Source organism: Podarcis pityusensis (assembly GCF_964106645.2).
Source record: "Podarcis pityusensis genome assembly, chromosome: 1".
In the NCBI taxonomy this organism is placed as follows: Eukaryota; Metazoa; Chordata; class Lepidosauria; order Squamata; family Lacertidae; genus Podarcis; species Podarcis pityusensis.
The window spans coordinates 78535605-78559352 of NC_138028.1; the positions used below are offsets into that span (position 1 = coordinate 78535605).

Below are 23748 nucleotides of genomic sequence, written 5' to 3' on the forward strand. Positions count from 1 at the left end.
GGATCATGAGGCGAGTCGTTGCTTAGCAAATGTGTTGTTCCCAATAAAACACTTTGTGAAGTACAACTGTACTGAAGGATGGCTAATATCATACTCTGCTTTGCCATATGACTTTGATACCAAGTTTGGGTACTTAAAATCTGAATAGTCCAAACACTTTCCACAGTGTCTGAAACTGTAGAAGCCTGACACTCGGAATATCCCAGATGCACGATTCTCCTGCCATTCGATAAAGATGGAACTTAGAAAGTTATCTATAATCCAACATTTAATATATTTCAGGGGTCATAGAGCTATGCTAGGAAGGAGAAACAGGAAAAGAAACCTGGGGAATCACGTTGAACCAATGTTTCATTATAGCTTATGCTGAAAAGAGCACCAGCATCTTATTGAGGGTGGTATTAAATTGTGACACTAAAATCTCTGACCCCAAATTTCCACACCTAATGGACAGTGTGTTACTATAATGCTCCCACTTCTTTCCAGCAGAGGTTGGCAGTGTTATGTCTGCTCTTGGCCACATTGCTAATACCGTATTTTTCGCTCTATAGGACACACTTTTTCCCCTTCAAAAATGAAGGGGAAATGTGTGTGCGTCCTATGGAGCGAAGATGCCATAGCCCCGCGACCCTCTCCCAGCTGGAGAGGTGACGTGCGGCTATGGCAGGAACCTCTACAGCCCCGTGTCACCTCTCCAGCCGGGAGAGTGCGCGCGCGGGGCTAAAGCAGCCCCCCGTGACCCTCTCCCGGCTGCAGAGGTGACGCGCAGCTATGGCAGGAGCCTCTACAGCCCCGCGTCACCTCTGCAGCCGGGAGAGCGCGCGCGGGGCTAAAGAAGCCATAGCCCCGCGACCCTCTCCGGGCTGGAGAGGTGACGCGTGGCTATGGCAGGAGCCTCTATAGCCGCGCGTCACCTCCCCAGCCGGGAGAGCGCGCGCGGTGCTAAAGAAGCCATAGCCCTGCGACCCTCTCCCGGCTGGAGAGGTGACGCACGGCTATGGCAGGAGCCTCTCCGCTGCACCTTTCCGCTGCTCCCTGACCTGCTCTTTGGGGCTGGTGGTGGGCTTCCCCCCCGCCAGCCCCAAAGAGCAGGTCAAAAGGAACCTGAAGCCTGGAGAGCGAGAGGGGTCAGTGCACACCGACCCCTCTCGCTCTCCAGGCTTCCAAGGTAGCCGCCTGAACGCACCTTAAACGGCACCTTGTTTTAGAGCGGGAAAACAAGAGGGGGAAAGTTCTCCCCCTCTCTGTGCAGCACCTCCTGCTGCTTCACTGAAGGGGCGCTGGGCAGAGAGGGGGAAATGTTTTTTCTTGTTCTCCCCCCTCTAAAACAAAGTGCGTCCTATTGTCCGGTGCGTCCTATGGTGCGAAAAATACGGTACTCTAACCACCACGGTTGTCTGGAAACACCTTGTTTTTCTAATCAGATTGTCATATTTTGCAAAAATGTTGAAGGCTGTAAATTTCAGGATTTGGAATGTAGGACAGCGTCTCACCCTATATGGGGATAGCTTTAGAGAAAACTGAAACATAGGTTTTTAAACTGGGGTTGGGGTTGAGGAAGTGCTGTGCTCTAGAGTTCCAAGTAGTATAGTGATGGTATGATAACTATATAGAGTCTGGTTGTACAGAGGTTTTTTTGATCAGTAGAGAAGCAAGCAAGGAAGTGAAATGTCTTTACTCATGATGGCGTGCACATTAAATGTGCCCTGAGGCACACTTTGTCCTTTTGCCCGCCTGGAATGCTGTTGCATGTTAGCACATGCATACACACACACCTTTTTCATAAGGCGAGATCGTTTTTACATCTCTTCGTGGAAAGTAAATGATATGGGTTTTAATTATGTCATGATGTTACACTTTATTATCACGTGGAATGTTTAAGGATTATCAGTGCATCTCCTAAGGTTTATCTGCCAATGTTTTGCAGTCCCTGCAGTTCCTACAGCTCCCCCTTTCCAAGGAGCATGGTTCTCTCTCCATCCCCATCCATTTTATCCTAATGCAACCCTATGAGGGTAGACATATGAGATGTGTCTCTTACTGAATTTGCCTGAAGGAAGAAGCAGAGAAAAGGAGGACTCAGAATGGAGCAGCATCAGGAGCATGATAGAACTGGAATGTGCTGGTGGCTCAGTTTGTGTGGCAGGTTCATGTTAACACTCAAGAACTGTTGATTCTTGCATACACATAAGTTTTGGAACTGTTTGCTTTCTGCACGACTTCCTGTCCCTCCTCTCTGTCCTGAATGCCCATATCATTCCTTTAGTACAAAAAGTGTCTTTGCAAATCTGCTACTTAGTGTCCAGTTATGTTTTTCAGCAAAAGAAAGCATGCAAAACAGGCAAGCATCCAGTATGCCTTCTTTTCTAAGAAGTGCTTAATATTGCTTTGCAGGAAACATTAAATTTAGACGGATGCTCTAGGAAAAAGAGCATTTTGAAATGTAAATGTATTTTTATAGGAGGGGCTGAGGTCCCTCTATCCCCCCAATAAAGTATTTGAGCCCCCCCCCCCCCCCCGTTGCAAGAAGATCAAACCTCTCCATTCTGAAGGAAATCAGCCCTGAGTGCTCACTGGAAGGACAGATCCTGAAGCTGAGGCTCCAATACTTTGGCCACCTCATGAGAAGAGAAGACTCCCTGGAAAAGACCCTGATGTTGGGAAAGATGGAGGGCACAAGGAGGAGGGGACGACAGAGGACGAGATGGTTGGATAGTGTCTTCGAAGCTACAAGCATGAGTTTGACCAAACTGCGGGAGGCAGTGGAAGACAGAAGTGCCTGGCGTGCTCTGGTCCATGGGGTCACGAAGAGTCGGACACGACTGAACAACAACCACCCCTGTTATTTTTCTAACATGAGAAAAATCAGAGTTGCAAGCTGTCCCTTGTTCATTGGCTGATCTCAGTCTTGAAGATTTCTCACAATGCCCAGTTTGGGGGAGGGAGATGGAGCTCTGAGAATGGCTCACGGATGAGCGAGCTATTAAGATCACTTTCCACTCAAATAAAGTGTGCTGGCTCATAGACTTGCTGTAGCTCTTTCTGAGATCCTGGATGCTCTGCTGTGTACGGAAAGGACAGCTCAGGATGTAAACAAATGCAGTCAAGGAGTCTGGAGGCTGAATCTGAGATGGGGCCACCATGGCTCCAGCCCTGCTGCACAGACAAAAACCTGCCTATGAATTTAAAGATTTAAAGTACAGCCCTTAAGTTCAGCATATCAGATTCTGCTTAATTTATTGCCTTGTTGCCAGATTAATTAACCCATGCCTCTGCTAATGCTGCATATAGGCAGACATTAGCTGGGTTGCAGTTTGGGAGCATCTTTAGCATATCCAGGTATTTCTCTTTCTGTGTGCTTACCCTGGAAGTTTGTGCTCCAGCTGGCAAGAAAAGAAAAAGTAGCTATGGCTAAGAGATGAACCCCTTATACCATGGGTCGGCAAACTAAGGCCTGTGGGCCAGATTAGGCCTAATTGCCTTCTAAATCTGGCCTGCGGATGGTCCGGGAATCGCTGCATGGTTCACCAGTGTGTGAATCGCCAGCACACGCTTTCTTTCTCTCCCCCTCACATGGCGGTGCCATCCCCTCCCCCCTCCTGGCTTCTCCCCGCACTGCTTAGAGGAGGAAGGGGCCTAGGCTTTGTTGGCGCCAGCCCCTCTCCGGAGCCCTTTCGTTCACTGCTCATCATCCCTCCGCCATCCCAGCCCCTGCCACTCGCAAGACACAGGAGCCGCGGTGGGCTGAGCGTTCCTCTCAAGCGGCCGCCATCTAAAGCAGCCCTTCTCCGGAGCCGTTTCGCGTGCCGCTCATCATCCCTCATTCATTTTTTCCTTCAAAATATGGTCTGGCCCCCCACAAGGTCTGAGGGAGAGTGGACAGGCTCCCTGCTGAAAAAGTTTGAGGACCCCTACCTTATACCAGCTTTGCTGTTTTCCAAAAATTTATCACTAACCCAGGGCACACATATTTTTATGAGACTGAACTTACACAGTCAATTTTCATAGGAAAACAAGGTGATAAATACATTTAATTATTTGGTGGTTCCTTCCCCAATGAATGCACATTGTGTAGTAAAAGAAGTAGAACGCTTCCATTGATAGCATTGCATTTTCCTTATATATGTATAAAGAAACATAATTTCTCCAGATGTGTTGGCTCTGCATTTATCAGACTAGGCAAATGAGGACGTATTAAAGGATTTTTTTTCCTTCATCGATATAGGCAGAACTGTAACTCTGTCAAATGAAACTATGTGAGGATGGGCTCCTTAGTTTAGTGGTTGCTCTTTTTAAGTTGCTCGTAGTCACATACTCCTGAGGTTTCCTACAAGTGCAGATGGTTCTGGGTGCAACTTGATACTTTCTACTGGTGCAGATAGGAGAAGTCGTATCCACAGTTTCTGGGTTGCTGGGGAGCCCATCAGAAGGATGGTGACAAAGCTGATGTATCCTGAATGCAAGAAGGATTGCATGTAAACATTTAGCTAACTGACAGATGAAACTGACCTAAAATGTCATGATTCAAGAAATGTTCATGTAAGAATGGTGTGTGTGTGTGTGTGTGTGTGTGTGTGTTTCATGTCAGACAATGCCAACAGTTCTGTTCCTTTGTAGTTTATATTATCTCTTGCTTTTGAGGGGGACTGTGTCATTTCCAAAGGATTCAGACTAGCTTAGCTTGTCAACAGAGTGAGTTGCCACCCAGATTTATATCTTATCCTGCACAGAAGGCAATATATATACATAGACAAACTCCTTAATGCTCCCCAAAGTCTCATTCTGTAGTTGAGAGATGTCAGGGCAAAGGGTGGCTTTGCACCTGTGTGATTAGACCCAGCTGAAAGCCCATACTACCTTTCTTACTTTAATATTTTTTCCCACTGAGAAAGAAAACCCTAGATTGATTCTTGCAAAATTATATTTATGTATTTAAATGTTTATAGACTGTACTTTCATATAAAATATTGCAAGATACTAATAAAAAGTAATTGTCTACAGCAGTTTTTTATACCTTTCAGAATATATTTTTAATGACTAAAATATTTCTTCTTTTTTAAAAAAATAAATAAATCACAATAACCTTTGAATAGCTTCCACTTTGGAAAAACACATCTTACTCCCTTCCATGAAGAAGTTGCATGTTAAGTCAGAAAGGCTATATACAGAATGGAACTAAAACTTCTGAAAATGAGACTGCGTACACACCATACATTTGTAGTACATTATTCCCGCCCCCCAAGAATCTTGGGAATTATAATTTACCCCCAAAGCTACAATTCTCAGCACCATCAACAAACTACAGTTCCAAGGATTATGTGGGGGAAATAATGTGCTTTAAAAATATGGTGCACACACAGTCTGTTTGCTTTGCTGAGAGAAAGGGTTAATTTGAATGTATGTTTCTCTTATCGAGCACTGGTCAGTTTTCAGCAGACAATATAGCATCGCTTCATGCTCTCTATCAGGCTTGAATTCTGTTCACTAGTGCAAATCTAGAAGGTGGTGGTTTTGACCATCTCTGTTCCTGAAGTGAAGTCTGAAAGAGGCGGAATGAATGGAGAATGGCCAACCGGATTAGAGTATCTGAAAATGGGCTTCCTAGCAGATATTAGAGCAAGAGTAGCCAATATGTCCTTAGACTACAGTTCCCATCATCCCTGACTGCTGTTCATGTTAGTTGAGGCTGATGTTGTGATCCAACAACATCTGGAGGGCACCACACTGACTGTTGCAGTGCCAGAGGGAGTACATTAATATTTGTGCATTAAAAGCCTTAGAAGGTCACTGATTATTAAAACATTTATTACCTTGCATGATGTGAAAGATTGTGGTGGAGCATATAGGTCTCTGCTCCAGAGACCTAGGTTCAATTCTAAGCCATGAAGTTCACAGGGTGACTTTTAGCAAGTGAAGTTGCTATCTTGTGGACTAATCTGCCTTTCAGGGTTTTGAGGATAAAACAGAATAATGCCATGTTTGCAGCCCAGAGTTTCTTGAAGAAAGGGTAGGAACCAGGTCTGACTATTTAAATACAGTGTTACCTCGGGTTGCATACGCTTCAGGTTACAGACTCCGCTAACCCAGAAATAGTGCTTCAGGTTAAGAACTTTGCTTCAGGATGAGAACAGAAATCGTGCTCTGGCAGCACGGCGGCAGCAGGAGGCCCCATTAGCTAAAGTCGTGCTTCAGGTTAAGAACAGCTTCAGGTTAAGAACGGACCTCTGGAACGAATTAAGTACTTTAACCCGAGGTACCACTGTAATGTGATTTAAGGCACATCAAGTTTCAATATTTCAGTGGGAGAGTTGAACATGTGTTTAACTCTTGTTGATATCAGTGGAATTTTAAAGCTGCTTAATTTTGGCTGCATTATGCCCTGGGTGTGTTTTTGAAATTTACTTTGTTACTTCTGCAATCTGCCATGGGATGATGGGTCACAGCAGTGGAGGATGTTTTGAGGCAATTTGGCACAGCTGGCTTACTGCATAATAAATGTACCTTTTGTTTCTCATTTTCCACATAGTCTGTCTTGCTTTCTTCAAGGATGAGCTGCAGTTGTGGAGATATCTTGTGGTAGTTCAAGCGCTTGGAAAATATTTTGTACATCAAGGCTGCTATTGCTACCTGAAATCTGGTTGCACGAGGGTCACAGGTGCCAGTTTTCTGCATATGCACACAGTATTACTAATAATGAGGAATGACTCTTTATAATCACCCACTCCTTTTCAGAGTTTTTCTTTTAAAATAACACTTTTTCCTGTGCTTGAGCACATCTGTCAAAATGGATCAGACTGCATTGAAGATCACTCCCTGCAGAATAGCTGGTCTGCCCCCCATCCCCCGCCATGGTCTGAAATCAGTTGGATAGTTGCTGGCTTGTTGGCAACAGCCATGAACATTTAAGGTGATTATCTCTAGCAAGGAGCCCAGCATAAAGTGGAAGAACCCTGCCTCAGTTTCTCCCATGCATCATGGAAAACTCTGAGGGGGAGGAGTCTCCCACCCTGCTAGGTGGGAGAAACAGATTCTGTTCCTCCTCTAAGAGGAGAATTCAAAGGAAGGGGAGGGTTCAGCCTCACTTTGCACCACACTTTGACGATACTTGGAAACCGTTCAATTTTGTTTCATCACTACAGTGGTACCTCGGTTTAAGAACAGCCCTGTTTACGAACTATTCAGTTTATGAACTCCGCAAAACCGGAAGTAGTGTCCCGGTTTTTGAATTTTACCTCAGTTTAAGAATGGAAGCTGAACGGTGGAAGGGCACCGGCGGCGAGAGGCCTCATCAGGGAAAGTGTTCCTTGGTTTAAGAACGGACTTCCAGAACAGATTAAGTTCAAAAACCAAGGTATCACTGTACTTAGTATATCTAAAGTATGGTATGAAATGGAAAACTGACCTCTTCTTCTCCCACATTCTTTGTGTTCTTTGGGCAGGAATGGATCTCCGCCACTAGATATCAGACTTTTGTAACTGTAAATAAACTGTAAGAAGTACTGATTATATGTTGGAATATTATTAGAATATTGTTGTTTCCCCAGTTTTATATGTCTGTTGGATGTTCCGTTGGATGTTCTGTTGGTTATAGCTTCTGATTCTAAAAGCAAATGAGTTGCTTCTAGCTTGTGTATTTCTCCCACCACATGGCCCCCCTCCCCCTTAGTTCCATAAACTCATTCCCTGTGCCCCCTACCCTACCTTATAAAAAGGCATTATTCAGAAAAGCGCTTTGCACGACCCACTAAGGAAAATAATAACACAATAAAATTCAACAGTAGCAATTAATTGCACATGTAAGTCAAAATCATATTCAAATTATTTAGTTTAATTAATTCAACAAAAGTGATGAACTTGATCTAATGATACCAGCTTTTCAAAATCTGATAGTCATTCACACCTCCAGCAGCTTCTGTCACCCCCTTGCCTCTTAGTGCCCCCACCCGTAACCCCGCTGCTCCCCAGGCAGCTGTACCCCCCACTTTGGGAGCCCCTGCTGTACCACATATTTTTCTTGCTGCTCCTTAATTCTTGAGTTGTAGCGCTAGTCCCCTGTGCTTGCCTGCTTGTAAGGCTCGCTTCTTTTCCCTTTGTGACAAGGTGATGATCTGATTGGAATAATTGGAGAGCAGTGGGCTTATCCTCAGCATGGGCATTGTGTTACCTCCATCGGAGAGGGAAGCTTAGCACCATAGGGATGCTGTGGGTTTGGAGGAGACAGAAACAAACTGCTTTCCGTGCATATGTGGGGCCTTTTTGTGCAGAGACGGCTGTGTGTACAGCATGGATGAACATCAACAGAGAATTCAGGATCCTAAAATCTTCCTCTGTGTGCCACTAATTAGGCCATTAATGTGACCGTTTTCCTCTGCATAAAGGAGACGGTTATGGGAGTATAGGCACCGCTGTGCCAGTTGCCTCTAATGCTGATCAGTACTTAATCTGCATGAATGAAATTAATTGCTGACTCACAGCAGAGTTAAAACCAAAGTTTGAAGTGGGTTTCAGGTTGAAACAAAACCTGGTTGCCACTGATGTAACACTCCGTCCGCATAACCACTTCATTGTGGTTAAAATAATCCATGGAATTGGCATGGGGGAATTGAGCCAGGAGCAAATGGCAATCTTCCAATCTCCTAACCATGATGAGAATGAGTGATGTTACACCTGCACAAGAGACAGGTTCCCACATATTGAAATCAGAAGTTGTCACATCCTGGAAATAATAGAGAATTAGTGAATTGCAAAATGTTGCCATGTGGGGCTTTGGCGAAGGTTGTTTAGGAGGGTATTTTTGTGTGTAGGAAGGGCTCACAACCTTTTTATCTCTCAAAACATGCAAAGAGTAGCCAGCTCATGTTCTTGTCCCCTACCCAAAACTAATTACACCATCCAGTGTTAAGATACTTATGAACAACAGGCTACACTTGATAAAAAATGTTTTGTAATAGGGATGGGCAAGAACCTTGCATATGTGTATATCCTCTTATATTGGTGGGTGTGCATATGTTTGAAATAAAAGCACCACTTGGAAGTTCTAATACAGGTCATTATTTTTAATTTTACAGCTGTGCATGATTTCACATGATTTTTTCTCCCCCCCCCCCCAAAAAAAGAGGAAATGGCATGAGGCAGTCTAGAGGAGTGAGAGGGGGCATTACCATGCTGTAGTGGAAAGATGAGGCCAATATGAATTTGTAAAAATATTGATGCCAGGGCTTAAGCCTACCTGAACCATGCTTATCAGTTTCAAGATCAACATTGGTGCATGAGAAGCTGTGGCTTACAAGTCCTTAGGAATTGTGTGCTGCATACTGGGATGAAACTGTTCTGCAATGTTATTTCACATATCTAAATCCCCCCCCCCCCTTCAGGGAATCTTGCCTCCTCTCTCTATTGGACTTCCAATATGGCAAAGGCTTTTCTATTTTGCAGGCCAAACGTACCTTTCGCCTATTCTGAGGTATGTTATTATTGCTGTATTGCTCTTAGTTTTTCAGCTGACTGCCTGTTTTTACCATTTCTTTGATATTGCATGTCTTTGCGTTTTAACCGTTTTCTTATTAACTACTTTGGTTTCTTTCGACAAGTGGTGTATACATATATCGTAAACTGAAATAAAACATTGCCACCACATGTTAGAAGATAGCTGTTCAGAGGTGGTGTGGTAGCTGAGGGTGTGAAATCCACAAATCAGCTCTTTCAAGAGGCTGCCTTGGCCTGCCTATTGCAGTCAGCACTCGCCTTGTGGGAATGGATACAAGCCTGCCTTACGGAGCTGTTGTAAGGATTATGGAGCTAGTGTTTATGAAGCTTTTGGAAAATTTAAAGTGCAATGTAAACGTTAACTATCATAACAGGAGTCAGCTCAGATACCGAGGTGAAGCCCTACTCAAGTCTTAAGCCCCTGGATGAGAGCAGGCACGTGTTTACTTTTAAACAATTTTCTGTCCCTTCGGCAAAAAGATTTTGTTAGTGACTGTCAAGAGGTGTGATCCTCTACTCTGTTTAAGATTTGATGGCTCCCTCCACACTGATTTGCCTTCTCAGTCCATTAGATCTATGCACAGCAGTAGGAGGCAAAGCAGTTGTAGAAGCCTGACCTTGTCCTATAATAATGAACCTGTGTGCAGAGGTAGCATCCCAGAGAAAAGGACCCTGAATAAGTAACAAGCTTGTGTTTTGTAGGTAGCAACTTTTGCAGTGGAAACGTTCCAGTAGGCCTTGGAAGTTTTCCTGAAGCTGAGAAGGCAAGGGAACCTCTTCTGTTATATCTATCTATCCAAAAGACTTGGTGAAAAATTAAGCTAAGATTAACAACAACAACAACAACAACAATCTAAGATCAAAGTACCATACATAATGGAAAGTCTGTGGGATCTTGATGCCTGTGCTTCTAGGCCAGGGGCCACCTTCACTGGTCATATATTTTTGCTGAGCCTGAACAAAGATGAAAACAGGACCAGCTCCTCCCCGTGAGCAGTTCCAACCAGTGAGAGGAAATGGAAGCAGCCGTGCAACAGGCACACACAGTTTCAGATCATTAGCATTTGACCCTCTTTGTTGGCTTCTGGCAGGCAGAAGCTAGGGATGATGATGGGTTGCCTTTCTTTTTTCAATACTCAGGGTTTTAGGGGTTCCCCCCCTCCATCTGCTTAGACACGACTGTTCTTTTTTCCATAGAAATATTGTGAAGTAGCTAAAGCTTGGGGGTGGAAGCCTGCTGATAATGGCAGAGCAAATTTGAAAAGCACTTTCTGCTTCTCCCTCCCCCAGATACACAGCAGAGGTTGCGGATAGCCATGCCTAGTGCATTTTTGTTTGACTGTCAGCTTCTTCCAGCTGGCATGGGGGGCTCCTCATTACAATGTCTCTCATTCTGAAATTGGGGAGTATCCCGTGGAGAATTAATTAGTTCCGTGTTGCTCACTCTTCTGTGAGAACTGAGCTGAGGCTGAGGAGAGTAGGCAGAAGGAGCAGGGATGTGGCCCCTCGGAAGCCTTGCGTCAAGGATGTGGAGGTTAGGAAGAAGACGAGCATAGGAAACTGCCTTATGCTGAGTGAGACCTTTGGTCCATCTAACTCAGTGTTGTTTACACTGACCAGCAACTGCTCCAGAATTTCTGACTAGGATCTCCCTCATCCTTGCCTGAAGTTGCCAGGGATTAAGACTAGGACCTTCCATATACACAGAAGATGCTGTGCCTCTGAGGTGTGGCCCTTTCCCAAATGGACCATAAACAGATGCTGTTGAACTACAGCTCCTGTCAACCTCAGCCAACATGACTAGTGGCCAGGGATGATGGGAGTTGTGGCCTTCCAGGTATTGCTGCAGCTTGTACGTTTCCCATCTCTGCTTTAAGTTAACCAGAGAAGCGCTGTTGCATCCCCATGGCATTTGGAGTTTCTGGTAGGAAATATGAGGGGCTTTTGTCTTTGGAACCCCTGAGAATTTTCATTGAGAATGTTCTGGAAGAGGGGTGCCGCCTAATGTGAGCAAGCCCTCTACTTTATTTATTTAAGACTGGACCTCTTAATTGTTTCTGCTTCTCTGTTGCGTCTGTAGTTTTAGTAAGTTAAATTGATATTTGTACTGTTCCTACATTTTTGTTATCAAGTTACATAAGCCGCCCTGAGGGCACTCCGGGGCCATATGGCGGGGGTATCAGTATAATAAATGATAAAGGAGAAATGGGATAAAAGGCACTTTGCTGCTGTTTTTCAGTTCTGCTACTGAGTGCCTGTGTCTGATCTTAATGCCACTAATGGAAACTTGCCATCAAAAGGCATAATGCAGAGTATCAAGAGAAAAATTAAATTGTTTTCTTCTGCCCATGGAAAATGTATGCAATTCCCATAGCGTTAAAGTAATAGTAATAGTAATTTATTATTTGTACCCCGCCCAACAAAGATTAAAAATACATTAAAATGTCACACATTAAAAACTTCCCTGAACAGGGCTGCCTTCAGATGTCTTCTAAATGTCAGGTAGTTGTTTATCGCTTTGACATCTGATGGGAGGGCGTTCCACAGGGTGGGCACCACTACCGAGAAGGCCCTCTGCCTGGTTCCCTGTAGCTTACTTCTTGCAGTGAGGGAACCACCAGAAGGCCCTCGGCGCTAGACCTCAGTGTCCGGGCAGAATGATGGGGGTGGAGACGCTCCTTCAGGTATATTGGGCGGAGGCCGTTTAGGGCTTTAAAGGTCAACACCAACACTTTGAATTGTGCTCAGAAACGTACTGCAAATATAAAGACAATTCCTCTCAAAAATATGACATGAAAAAGGGCTGGAGAAAATGGAAGCTGTTACGAATAAGGACCAGTTCACAGAACATATTTTGTCTACATATGAGCAGTCAGAATCATCTCCAACCACATGCTTGCAATGGACAAATGTAATGTGTGATCATACAGCTGGCACCAAGTCCCTTAATTATGGCAGCACTTATTTCAGGCACTATGGTTGTAGGAATTGCTGCTAATTCTCTCCATGATTTACCCCCTTTCTACATTGCGTTACATTTGCATGAATGGTGGGGGACGGTTGTTGCTGTTATTGATGTTAATTTTTAGTATCTTTATTTTAAATCTTATGATTTATATGGAAATAGTTCACCTTGGTTGTATATTTTTTATATTTTGTTTACTGTTTGTGACTACTTTTGTTATGCTGTAATTATGTATTTTTTTTCCTGTTGTAAGCCTCCTTGAGTGTGGTTTGACCTATGGAAAGGCAGCATACAAATAAAATTATGTCTGTATGCATACAAGAAGTGATCAGGACTTGTAGCAGCAACATCAAAAAAGTATTTTATGAATCTCCTTCCTTGTTAGTCTCTAGACCATTTAAATAAAAAATAGCTTTAAAAACAATGCAAAAACTGATAACTGAAGATAGGTGTGTGTGTTCTCTATTGTTTTTAAACCTAAGGCAGCCATGTTGAAAGCCCTGCTCCAAGTAACTATAGAGCAGGCTTCTAAAAAATTAGAAGCTTCCGGGAGAAACTCTCCTGCAGAACGCAGTGACCTTCTGAGAATACAAGGGGTAAGATGGTCTCTCAAATAACTGGGTAATATGTAAGTAATGTGAATTGGCCCCCAAAATGTCTATGAAATTGCCCAGCAATGACAGTTAATTTTCAACATTGATAATCATTCTTCATTGTTGAGAGAGAGAACTTCATCTTAACGCACGAAAGAGCAAAGCAGGCATTCTGTGTTGCTAGTAGTAGCCCATTTTTTCGTGTGCAAAGTGTTTATCTAATTTTGTCTTTTTTTGCATTGGCCATGTGAAGGGCTAAGTTAGTCAAGACAGGGAGGGGTGGGGTTTGAAGCCTGTCCAAACTCTACACTCTTCATCATCTGCACTGTTCTGACAATGTATTTGAAAGCAAACTACTAAGCATTGATTTAACTGGGCCTGAATAATGAATATCCATTTCTTGCTTCGTGCCCATTCTTCGCTTTGCCTGCTCATTGTTTACATAATTCCTTAAAAGGGCTCCAATAAGAGGGCTTTAATCCCCTTCAGGGCTTCTGGGTGGGTGTTGAGGGCTGTCCACATTCCTGTAATGACAGCAATCTGCAACTAGCTGGGTCTTGTGTCAGCAGAAGAACCTGAATAGACCGCTGACCTTGACTACCAGGTGCCTTTGCCGTAGCTGCTTTTGCTTTGCTCCAGAGGCTCTTGCGTCGTCATGCTGTGATGCTGTTAACTGTGCCATGGTGTCAAGTAGCATTAATGGCAAATAGTTGTGTTAAGGGTGGGGCTGAGGAGTTCATCCAATATTCATGTGGTTTATATCCAATTCTCTTCTCTTTCAGGCCGCTGTGTTTTGAGGGAACCCTGAACCAGGGTTGACCAGAAGATGACCGAGTACAAGCTGGTGGTAGTTGGGGCAGGAGGCGTAGGGAAAAGTGCTTTGACCATTCAGCTTATCCAGAACCATTTTGTTGATGAGTATGATCCCACGATAGAGGTAAGCACCTGCTCATGTTCAAAACTAACGCATAGACATTTATTTTTAATCTCCCTCCCCCTTTAGCCTTGGTTGTCTTTGCATCCATCATGGGCTTCTACGAAAGCGGTCAAATACAAAGCTTAACCCAACTTCAGAAGCAATTTATAGAAGAAAAGCAAAAGCTCTCCTTCCTTGTACAGTGGCAGGCCCTCAATGGAATAATAAGCACAGTAGGAGAGATGCTGTGGAGGAGACACAAAGTCAATTTGAAATCAGTCCTACTTGAAAGAGAATGGCTGGTAAAAAAATATTTACAAGCCACCATGAGCTCCGCCACTTTTTGAGCTTGTAGTGACTTTAATTATTGCCATGCTTTCTCCTTATGGATAAGGTACTAGCCAGAGAGTTTGCAAACCTGAGTCACCTCTGGTGCAAGTTTTGTGTGTTAATCTACACATTCAGTAAGTTCACAAGACAGTCATTCTGAAACAGTACAACTCCAGGTTGCCAGTGGGAGATTGCAAGAGTTTTTTAATGGTTTCCATGGGAAAAATCTCTGCATGTGAGAAATCAGGGAGGTGTGTGTGTGTGTGTGTGTGTGTGTGTGTGTGTGTGTGTTTGTGTGTGTGTTTGTGTGTTTGCAGTGGCAGGTATTGTGATTGTCCCTTTCACCTGCAGCCATTGATCTTGGCATGCTGTTCATAAAACACGTGGTTGGTTGGTTGACTGACCAAACCCAAAGTGTGTTCATCCTGGAAAAAAGTGACAAGTGGGGTTCTGCCTCAGGGTTAAATCCTGGGCCTGGTGTTGTTCAATGTCTTTATAAATGACTTGGATGAAGTTATAATTGAGGGGATGCTCATCATATTTGCAGATGATGCCAAACTGGGAGGGGTAGCCAGTGCTACAAAAGACAGAATTGGGATTCAAGATGACCTGAACAGATTAGAGAAGCTATACCGATGGCTTCAAGTTATAAGAAAGGAGATTCCAACTAAACATCAGGAAGAACTTTCTGATGGCAAGAGCTATTTGACAGTGGAGCAGACTCCCACGAGAGATGGTGGGCTCTCCTTCCTTGGAGGTTTTTAAGCAGAGGTTGGATGGCCATCTGTCATGGATGCCTTAGTTGAGATTCTTGCATTGCAGGCGGTTGGACTCAGGGTCCCTTCCAATTCTACGGTTCTATGAGATACCCACCCACACCTACTTAGGTGGAATATAAATAGCTTAAATAAATACATTTTTATATACACACCCACTCACACCTCCAAACCCTACACACACACATGTACATGTGTATGCCACATACATATGTGCACATCTGCATATAACCTTTGGGCTTCCTTCAGCAATCTCATGTGGCGTCTCTCCCAGATTTTCCTCACAAAGAGAGAAGTTGAAAGATTGCTTTTGCATCACACTGCTACAGAATGATTCCCTCCATAGCCTTGAGGGGCTAAAGTGTTATATAACCCAGAAGCTCTTTTTCTCCTCCCCCCCATAGGTTGTCTGGGGAAGAACCATTGGGGGTACAATAAAATGGGAACAAAGAGACCCGGGAGTTGGAGTTCTTATAAATAAATTCTGGTAATGCAAAATTAAGTGAGAATTTGTGATTTGTGTGAGGCCTCTTGCATTTATTCACATTTGTTAAGGTCATTCCACCAGCATTTAAGGATTCCAAAGGTGCTTAACCAGGCATAAGCAAACTCCAGCCCTCCAGATGTTTGGGACTACAACTCCCATCATCCCTAGCTAACAGGACCAGTGGTCAGGGATGATGATGGGAATTGTAGTCCCAAACATCTGGAGGGCCGGAGTTTGCCTGTGCTTAACTTTCAAAGCTAAGCAGATGAGAACAAATAGAGTGAGTTATCTGTTGTATTGACTTGGAGTTAGTAATAAGCCCAGACAACTTCCTTCCCATATATGCAATTAGATTTATTTTGTCTATTAAGTTTTTCGTTTTTTCATTCAGCCTCTCTATTTCCCAGACCTTAAATATGGTCCTCAAAACCTGAGACCTCATCAGCATTTTTAAGGTTCTAATTGTTCATTTAATGAGGTGTTGATATCAGTAGTGTAAAGCAGCACATCTCCCACATTTTCAGAATTTGTACTTACAGAACTGATTTATATAGACCATCTCAGAGATGATCTCATCAGCAGACTTTCCGTTCTTTACAACCTTCGGCCCTTTTGTTGTTGGGATGGGGGAATGTATTTTTTTCTTCAGATTTCTGAACTTGGAACTTTCTTCAGCTGTCGGAGCATTATTAAAGTTTGCTTTTTGACTAAGAGAAGCATTAAAATACTTTCTTTTTGGTAGGGAGTTGGTTTTGCTTCCTCTGTGTCTCCCAGTTTAGCTTTCTCTTCTCTTATTTTGCTTTTATTTACTACTTGCAGTTCTTCCAGTACAATGAAAACGTGCTGAGTAAAGCTTCTTCATATAACCCCAGCCACTGCCTAGCATCAGGCATTTTGATTAGGGGAAGGAGGGAGGGAATGGGGTGGGCACTGTGACACAATCGCTGAATATGTTGCTTTAAGTTCCGGTGTCACAGCAGTGTTGGGAAACTGGATCTAGCTGGTGGGCTGAACCTTTATCGCCCCTGGGGACCAAGTTTAACATCAGGTGACATGTTTTTGCCTGTGTGGGTTAGCAGCTGATTGTCTGGGCTTGCGAAGCACCTCCCTTGGAGCTGTGCAGGCCCCAACTGTCAGTTGATTGGCAACGCTTGCAAGCCCTCCTTTGGCCCAGTTGTGTCTTTACTTCTCCCACCCAAGTGTAGGGCAGGTGCTTGTGGTTTGACCAAAGCAGCCTCATGGCCTAAGTTGGGGAGGCCTGGTGGTCTCAGAATATAACATCTGGTGTAAGGCATGGGGGTGTGACTTGGCCAAAACTATCTTGTGGGCCTGATTACTTTTGCAGATCAGAGCTTCCCTCAGGGATCTTCTCTTCCTTATGAGCTCCTTGACTAGAGTGAGCTGATGTTCCCTTTTGGTTTGTTTTTAAAACATCTGTGCTCTTGCTGCGCTTCCAAGCAATCTAATCAGTCGCAGGGTTCCAAGGCAGGATTCTCCTACCATGCTGAATCCCAGTTAGTCTTTTAACTGTAAAAATGGCAGCTGAGAAGAACTGGGGGGACAATCCAAATGGATCTGGCTAATAATGACAAAATTGACAAACCGGATACATGTGCATGTTTACTCAAAAATAAGTTTCTTTTTGTGAATTGATACATACTCCCAGGTAACTGCATAGGATTGCAGCCATACTCAGCTATTTTTGGAATTAAAAAGTGCAGCGCTAAGGATCTGTATATACATTGGTTCTGTTTTCCTTGTGAGAAGTTGATGTAAATGCAAACATGCAATTATTATGCAATTACATTATGATGTGAATTATGCAATTAAATTATGATGTAAATGCAAACATCTTCTGCGGAAACAATTAACAGGATAAGGCTATCATGTAATTAGTGATCTAGTAATATGCGATATGTCTGCAAATGATTGTCTTGTGCATTGTAGAATTGAATATTTCAGGTGCAGCTGCAGAATCCTGAGAACCTTAACTTAATTAAAAAAAGACCACGTTTCTAGCCCTTTGGTTGTGAAGAATGCTTTGAAAACATGCTCATTTAGCCTGCTTACAGATTAAGGGCCGGTTGTGCAATGACTGGGAGCTAAATGTGTAAACTGTTTTATGTGGTGTGTGTAATCTGTGTTAGAAAAAGTTTCACATGATCACATCATTAGGTACTGAACCAGTTGACAGATGAATGTGCAGGTGGGAACTTGCCCTTTGAAGCCAGAAAGGGTCTGTGAAGGTTTCTATACTGTGATCTAATTTGATATCCCTTATTTTGATTGTGGGGATTGGGGTATTCTTTTGGAGAGGTTTCCTCCCCACCCTCAAAAGTAGATGTACGCACCCTCGGACTGAGCCACACTGAAGTAAGCTGCATCTGTATACAAAGATGGGAACACAGTGCTGGAGCAACCAAAGAGACCATTTCCATTATGCTTCTGAAAAGCCATTGGGGAGGCAGCTGATACATTATTGATGGGGTTATATAAATGCCTCTCCCCCCCCCCCTCATGAAAGAGTGAGATGTCGGTCACCTTGAAAGCAGCTGGCATCAAGCCAAGCAATCACTCAATGTTCTTGGGCTTTTCAGTTATTGTTCTGTCTCCCAGGTCCCCCTTGGAGAGTTAGTTACTAGGATGGTCACAGTGAAGCATATCTTAGACTTGCATTGGTAGTAGTCTGGGCAGTTTCTGAATATTTAAAGAGTGGACTGTGGGATTCAGCAGCTGATTATATATATACCTTTGTTTGTGTCAGAACAGTAACACTCTAGTGAATTAATGCGTCTGCTTCTGGTTTCCAAAGGAATTTGGAGGCCCCTTCTTAATGTTTGGCTCTTTTTGGAGGTCAAGCCGTTCACTTTCTTGCCCCTTGGTTTTCCTCCAGGAGCAAGGGGCAGCTATGCACAGTGTACATTATTAAGATAGTTCTGGGGTAGCAATGCATATGGTAGAAGTGTACATGTGCCTTATTCCCGGTGTTGCTGCGTTCTGCTGCTGCCTTCTTCCCTCAGCTCTAACAAGCACAGTTTCACTTTTCCGGTTGCTAGGCAGAAAGTTGAAAACCAGAACCTCCAAGGTAGTGTACTAAAGGAGGAGAAGGAGATCGCATAGAAGCTGAATGAATTTATTTGCCTCTGACTTCACTGTGGAAGATAAGGGCGGATGAACTGTGTGTGAACTCATTTTTTCAGGGAGTCCATAGCCCTTCAAAAGTTGTCATCACAGAAGTACCTGGCAAATTACTATATCCCATTTAGAAGTCTTTCTCAGAACAGCTAATGCCACAAATGAGTTGGGATTGTTAAAACTGTTGGGGATTTTAGGGACAGTTCTCTCAGAATTTGAGAGAAAATGGGTTCTTGGCCTTTGGGAATGGAAGGAAGCCTTTCCAGTCAGTGTATTTTATAGCCATGCAGAATGGAATACTAGAATAGACCTATTGGGTGTTCTCATAGGTGTGACTTAGTCATGATGTGCTGTATTGTGGATATAGGCACACAGAAAATGCTTATGCTGCACATGAACTCCATTCAGTGCTTGCCCACGGTATATTTACTCACTGGCCTGTATGTGGTGTGACCACAGGAGATGATTGTGACTCTCCCTTGAGCAAAGCTGCTTTTAGAAGGATTAGTATACACTAAATACAGCTAAGAAAATAGGTGTGTTAAGGCTGGGCAGCTCTGGTGTCAAAGGCATACCTTGTCTGTCCTGAGGCAGCCCTGTCAGTTCCAAGAACAGGGCCTTGGCTGTATTAGTTGCTACTCTGGCACCAGAGGTGTCACCTCTTCAAATGTTCCTCTTTCCATTTTAAGAGACTGGCTTTAACCAGCAGGGTAATTGAATCGAAATCCACTCAGACTGAGACGGCTTCCTGACCTGTTAACACCCTCCTGCTCCTTAAATTAAGGTGTAAGAATTGCTTTCTGCCAGATAAAAAGTCCATACCCCTCCCTTCTGCCACCAGGAAGTTTAAAGCCAGGCCCACCAACAACCTTAGACCTGTGAGATGGTTCCTTTGGAGGAAAAGAACATAATGGCTATAGTATTATGTTCAATAAAGTCCTCCCTTTCTGCCAATTTCCCCTTTCTTACCGTGTGATTCTCTTTATTATTGAAGGAACTGATGCTGGCAGGCTAACAGAATATGTCTTGCATTCCCTGGGACATTTGAGCATCCTCTTCCACAGCAATTCATGAATTGAATTTTAAGTGGAAACAGAGCTCCTGCCCCAAAACAGGATGGCCAGTGCTGCACAGAAGTGTCCATATGCAGAAGGGCTTAACGTGGTCATTAGGCAGACTCAGCATGGACTTAACAATGGATAGATTTGATGGTGCAAGAGTGAGCATCACATTCAAGAAGGGAGAGACTTTGATAAGAAATGAGTCTTGTGTAGGAACCTGGAGGAGGAGGTGGCAGTGGCAAGATAAAGAGAGAGCTAAACTGTCCTAAATTCACCCCTCTTTAAAATTCCTACTCACTAGATTTGGGTGAGTACAGCAGTTGAGCAACATTTCAGTTGTGTTTTTCAGATGAGTGCCTTCTAATCTAATTGACTGCATCAGTAGCTAGGGAAAGTAAGCTAGGACTATACAGTGGTGCCTCGCAAGACGAAATTAATCCGTTCCACGAGAGTCTTCGTCTAGCGGTTTTTTCGTCTTGCGAAGCAACCCTATTAGCGGCTTAACGGATTAGCGCTATTAGCGGTTTAGCGGCTATTAAAGGCTTATCGGCTTATCGGATTAGCTGCTAAAAGGCTATTAAAGGCTTAGCGGCTTAGATAAAGGGGGGAAAAGCGGGGGGGGGGGGAATCTCAAGACTCGCAAGACATTTTCGTCTTGCGAAGCAAGCCCATAGGGAAATTCGTCCTGCGAAGCAACTCAAAAACGGAAAACCCTTTCGTCTAGCGGGTTTTCCGTCTTGCGAGGCATTCGTCTTGCGGGGCACCACTGTACATCCACGAGCAAGGGAGGACCCCAGCTGAGATGATGTCTCAGCCCAGTGATGAAAACATCAAGTCAAGGTAACAAGCAAGTTAAGCAGCTGGGGGGGGGGGGGTTGAGCAAGGAGACCAGGGCATGCTACTCTTCCATTGGTTCCGTCACTAAGGAGAGGAGCAGAAAGAAAACAAAAGGTAGGATTCAGGATTGCCATAGGCGAAGTAAATGAAACACAGATAGAAGAGATACGCTGGTGCTTGCTTGATTGCTCCTCTTCTAATGCCTCTTAATTCTCCTATGGCCCTGCAGGATTCCTACAGAAAGCAAGTCGTCATTGATGGAGAGACCTGTTTGTTAGACATCTTGGACACAGCAGGCCAAGAAGAGTACAGTGCCATGCGAGACCAGTACATGCGGACAGGAGAAGGCTTCCTTTGTGTCTTTGCTATTAACAACACCAAGTCCTTTGAAGACATTCATCAGTACAGGTCAGTAGAAGTGAGCTGAGCAGCAGAGGGCATTGTATCACCTTCCTTTTGAAAAGGAAGACCTGGAGGGGAGGGACCATGCTGACTCCACTTTCAGATTATGCTGTGCTACAATTCCACCACCCGAAAAACTGAGCTTTTACCCGATGATCAAGTTCAGCAGCTGGCTAATAGCAGTTGTTATTATCCCAAGGAGACTGCTGATGGGCCAGGGTGAGAGCTCAGTAATGTAGCATTTTAATGTTTCTGGGGGGTTAAAAGGAGAAGCAGCTTCTCTGCTAATTAGTGGAGCAGTATTTTTCGTGAAAGGGATGTTGTGGTGTCTTTCCTTGAGATCCATGTTTTTTCTTTCCGGCCTGCGAGATATATATATATATATATATATATATATATATATATATATATATATTGCTCAGACAATGCAGATTTTGCACTAGAAAACCTGGTTCCCACATGAACTGTGCAAATTAAGCACATTAGTTTGCACAATTTATTCTGCTTCCCCCTTTCTTACTAGACTTGGGGTAGGACAAGTAATTCCTGAGCAATGAAGTTCTGTTCCCAGCTTCTGTTAAAAAGGTAACCTGCTCTTTCTCTAGGTTTCAAGATTTCAGATGGCATTGCCTATATATATTTAAGCATATTTATGCAACTGTAAGGGCTTCTCTTCTGCCTTGTATTTGAAACGGCTCAGAGGATCTCTTTTTCTTGATCTGGAAAGACTCTGCTATGGCAATGTTTGAGAGCTGTGACTGTAGAGTGGCAAACAGGGTCCCACTGTGCTGAGCAGGAAGAACATCGCTCAGGGTGTGAGCACAGACCCTTTGTCAACAACAGGCTACACCCAGGCTCAGGGCCATACATCTCCCCAAGCCACCGGGCTGCTGTCCAGGTGCAGGATGTTTCCATGTGTCCCTAGGGAAAGAGCCAGGCCTCTGTTACTCAAACAGATGACTGCTCAACTCCCTACTTCAAAAGATGTAAACACGGAGGGACATTGACTCAAGAGATGCAGGACGGCTTTTCCAAATCAATCTATCCTCAGATTCCTGATGTGTTTGCTACAAAGCTTTCCTTCAAGAAATGCAACATGCACACGCACATACGCACTAACTTCTTGCTCAATTCTCAGTGCTGAACATCAGAAAAACAGGGATACCTTGAGTCATTTTTGATCATAAGAAAAATACAGTGAAATATTCACTTCTGTTTGGACAGATATTTTATACACATCATCCTGCATATTCCTCGCTCCCCCAGTAGGTTAACAAAGCTATGCTTCTCTTTGTAAATTATTATTATCATTATTGTTATTGGCTGTTTGTGTCTGCTGAAAGCTCAGAACCCCAAGCATCAGGATGTTGGGCAGTGGTTCTGCACTTGGGTTGATACCAGGAGACCTCTAGTATAGCTCCCTTGCTGTTGTGTCCTGGCCCCTGTTTCATTTGCCTCCTCTCCCTCCATTTTGTTCCGAAGCCCCACATCCTCCTGTGATAGGCCTATTGGGTTTTTTGCATCAAGACCATGGGTTTTAATTTGTTGGCAGATGTGTGTGGATTGGTAATGTTCCTGGCATTCTTTGAGGGGTGGGGAGGGATTAGACTTGAGCTGCCTTCTGGTGTTTTTCAAATCTGCGGTTCTGCGAGTTCTCACCTTCTACCACTTCAGTGTTTGCTCAAACGCCACCAAGTTCTGCATAAACAAATATTGTGCTAAATTAAATTATGCAAGACATATTTCCCTTGGGACACGAGGCTCTTCCAGTAGTAGCAAGATGCCTTAATGCTGAACAAACACTGCTGAAGTGTCATCGCTACTGTGGAAGAGATGTTGTAGTAAATGGCCAGTGTGAACCTTGGCCTTGATAAACTTCCTTCTGCGTAGAGAATTTGAGTTTATTCAGCCTATAACTTTTCAAAAGGGGCAGGACACAGATTGCAACCTATATATCTTCCCTGTACAGTGGTACCTCGCAAGACGAATGCCTCGCAAGACGGAAAACTCGCAAAACGAAAGGGTTTTTGGTTTTTTGAGTTGCTTCGCAAGACGATTTTCCCTATGGGCTTGCTTCGCAAGACGGAAACGTCTTGCAAGTTTGTTTCCTTTTTCTTAAAACCGTTAATACAGTTGCGACTTGACTTCGAGGAGCAACTCATAGCACGCGGTGTGGTAGCCTTTTTTGAGGTTTTTGAAGACTTTGGTGATTTTTGAAGCTTTTCCAAAACTTTTCCGACACCGTGCTTCGCAAGACGAAAAAAACCGCAAGACGAAAAAACTCGCGGAACAAATTAATTTCGTCTTGCGAGGCACCACTGTACTGTTTTTGGTGCTTGCTAAAAACTGGTTTATTTAGGCAAGGCTAGAGCACGCAACCCCAGAGTCTTCCGCGACTGGACCTAACGGTCAGGGGTACCTTTACCTTTACCTTTTTTACCCAGAAATATAAAGTTGAGGTGTGTTTTAAGAGGCTTTTTAAAGTATACTTTAAATTCCTGGTTTTATTTACATTTTGAAATGTTTTGATCCATTTCTTTTTAACTTTTGGCTTTTATCAACAATTTTCAGGCATATTTTATTTAAACTGCTTAGATATTTTTTATGATAAAGTGGTATACAAATTCTGTCAAATAAAATAAACACAATATATAACCCTACTTGCGAAATCGGGAGGCAGAGAATGTCTACAGCACCATTCTGCTTTGCTTCATCTTCTCTGATCAGGATCTTAAAAATGCAGAAAATGGTGGCTTTTCC

At 43.7% G+C, this 23748-nt stretch overlaps 1 protein-coding gene across 3 annotated transcripts in view; it reads left to right on the forward strand.

Annotated features, from left to right (window-relative positions):
* HRAS (HRas proto-oncogene, GTPase) overlaps nucleotides 1-23748 on the forward strand; it is a 66171-nt gene that overhangs the window by 36831 nt on the left and 5592 nt on the right. For all 3 annotated transcript variants that reach the window (XM_080975790.1, XM_080975788.1, XM_080975789.1), the window contains exons 2-3: nucleotides 13827-13981; nucleotides 20816-20994. In XM_080975790.1, coding sequence (XP_080831916.1) covers nucleotides 13871-13981; nucleotides 20816-20994 — 290 coding nt within the window. In that variant the 5' untranslated portion in view covers nucleotides 13827-13870. The remainder of the gene's footprint in view (nucleotides 1-13826; nucleotides 13982-20815; nucleotides 20995-23748) is intronic.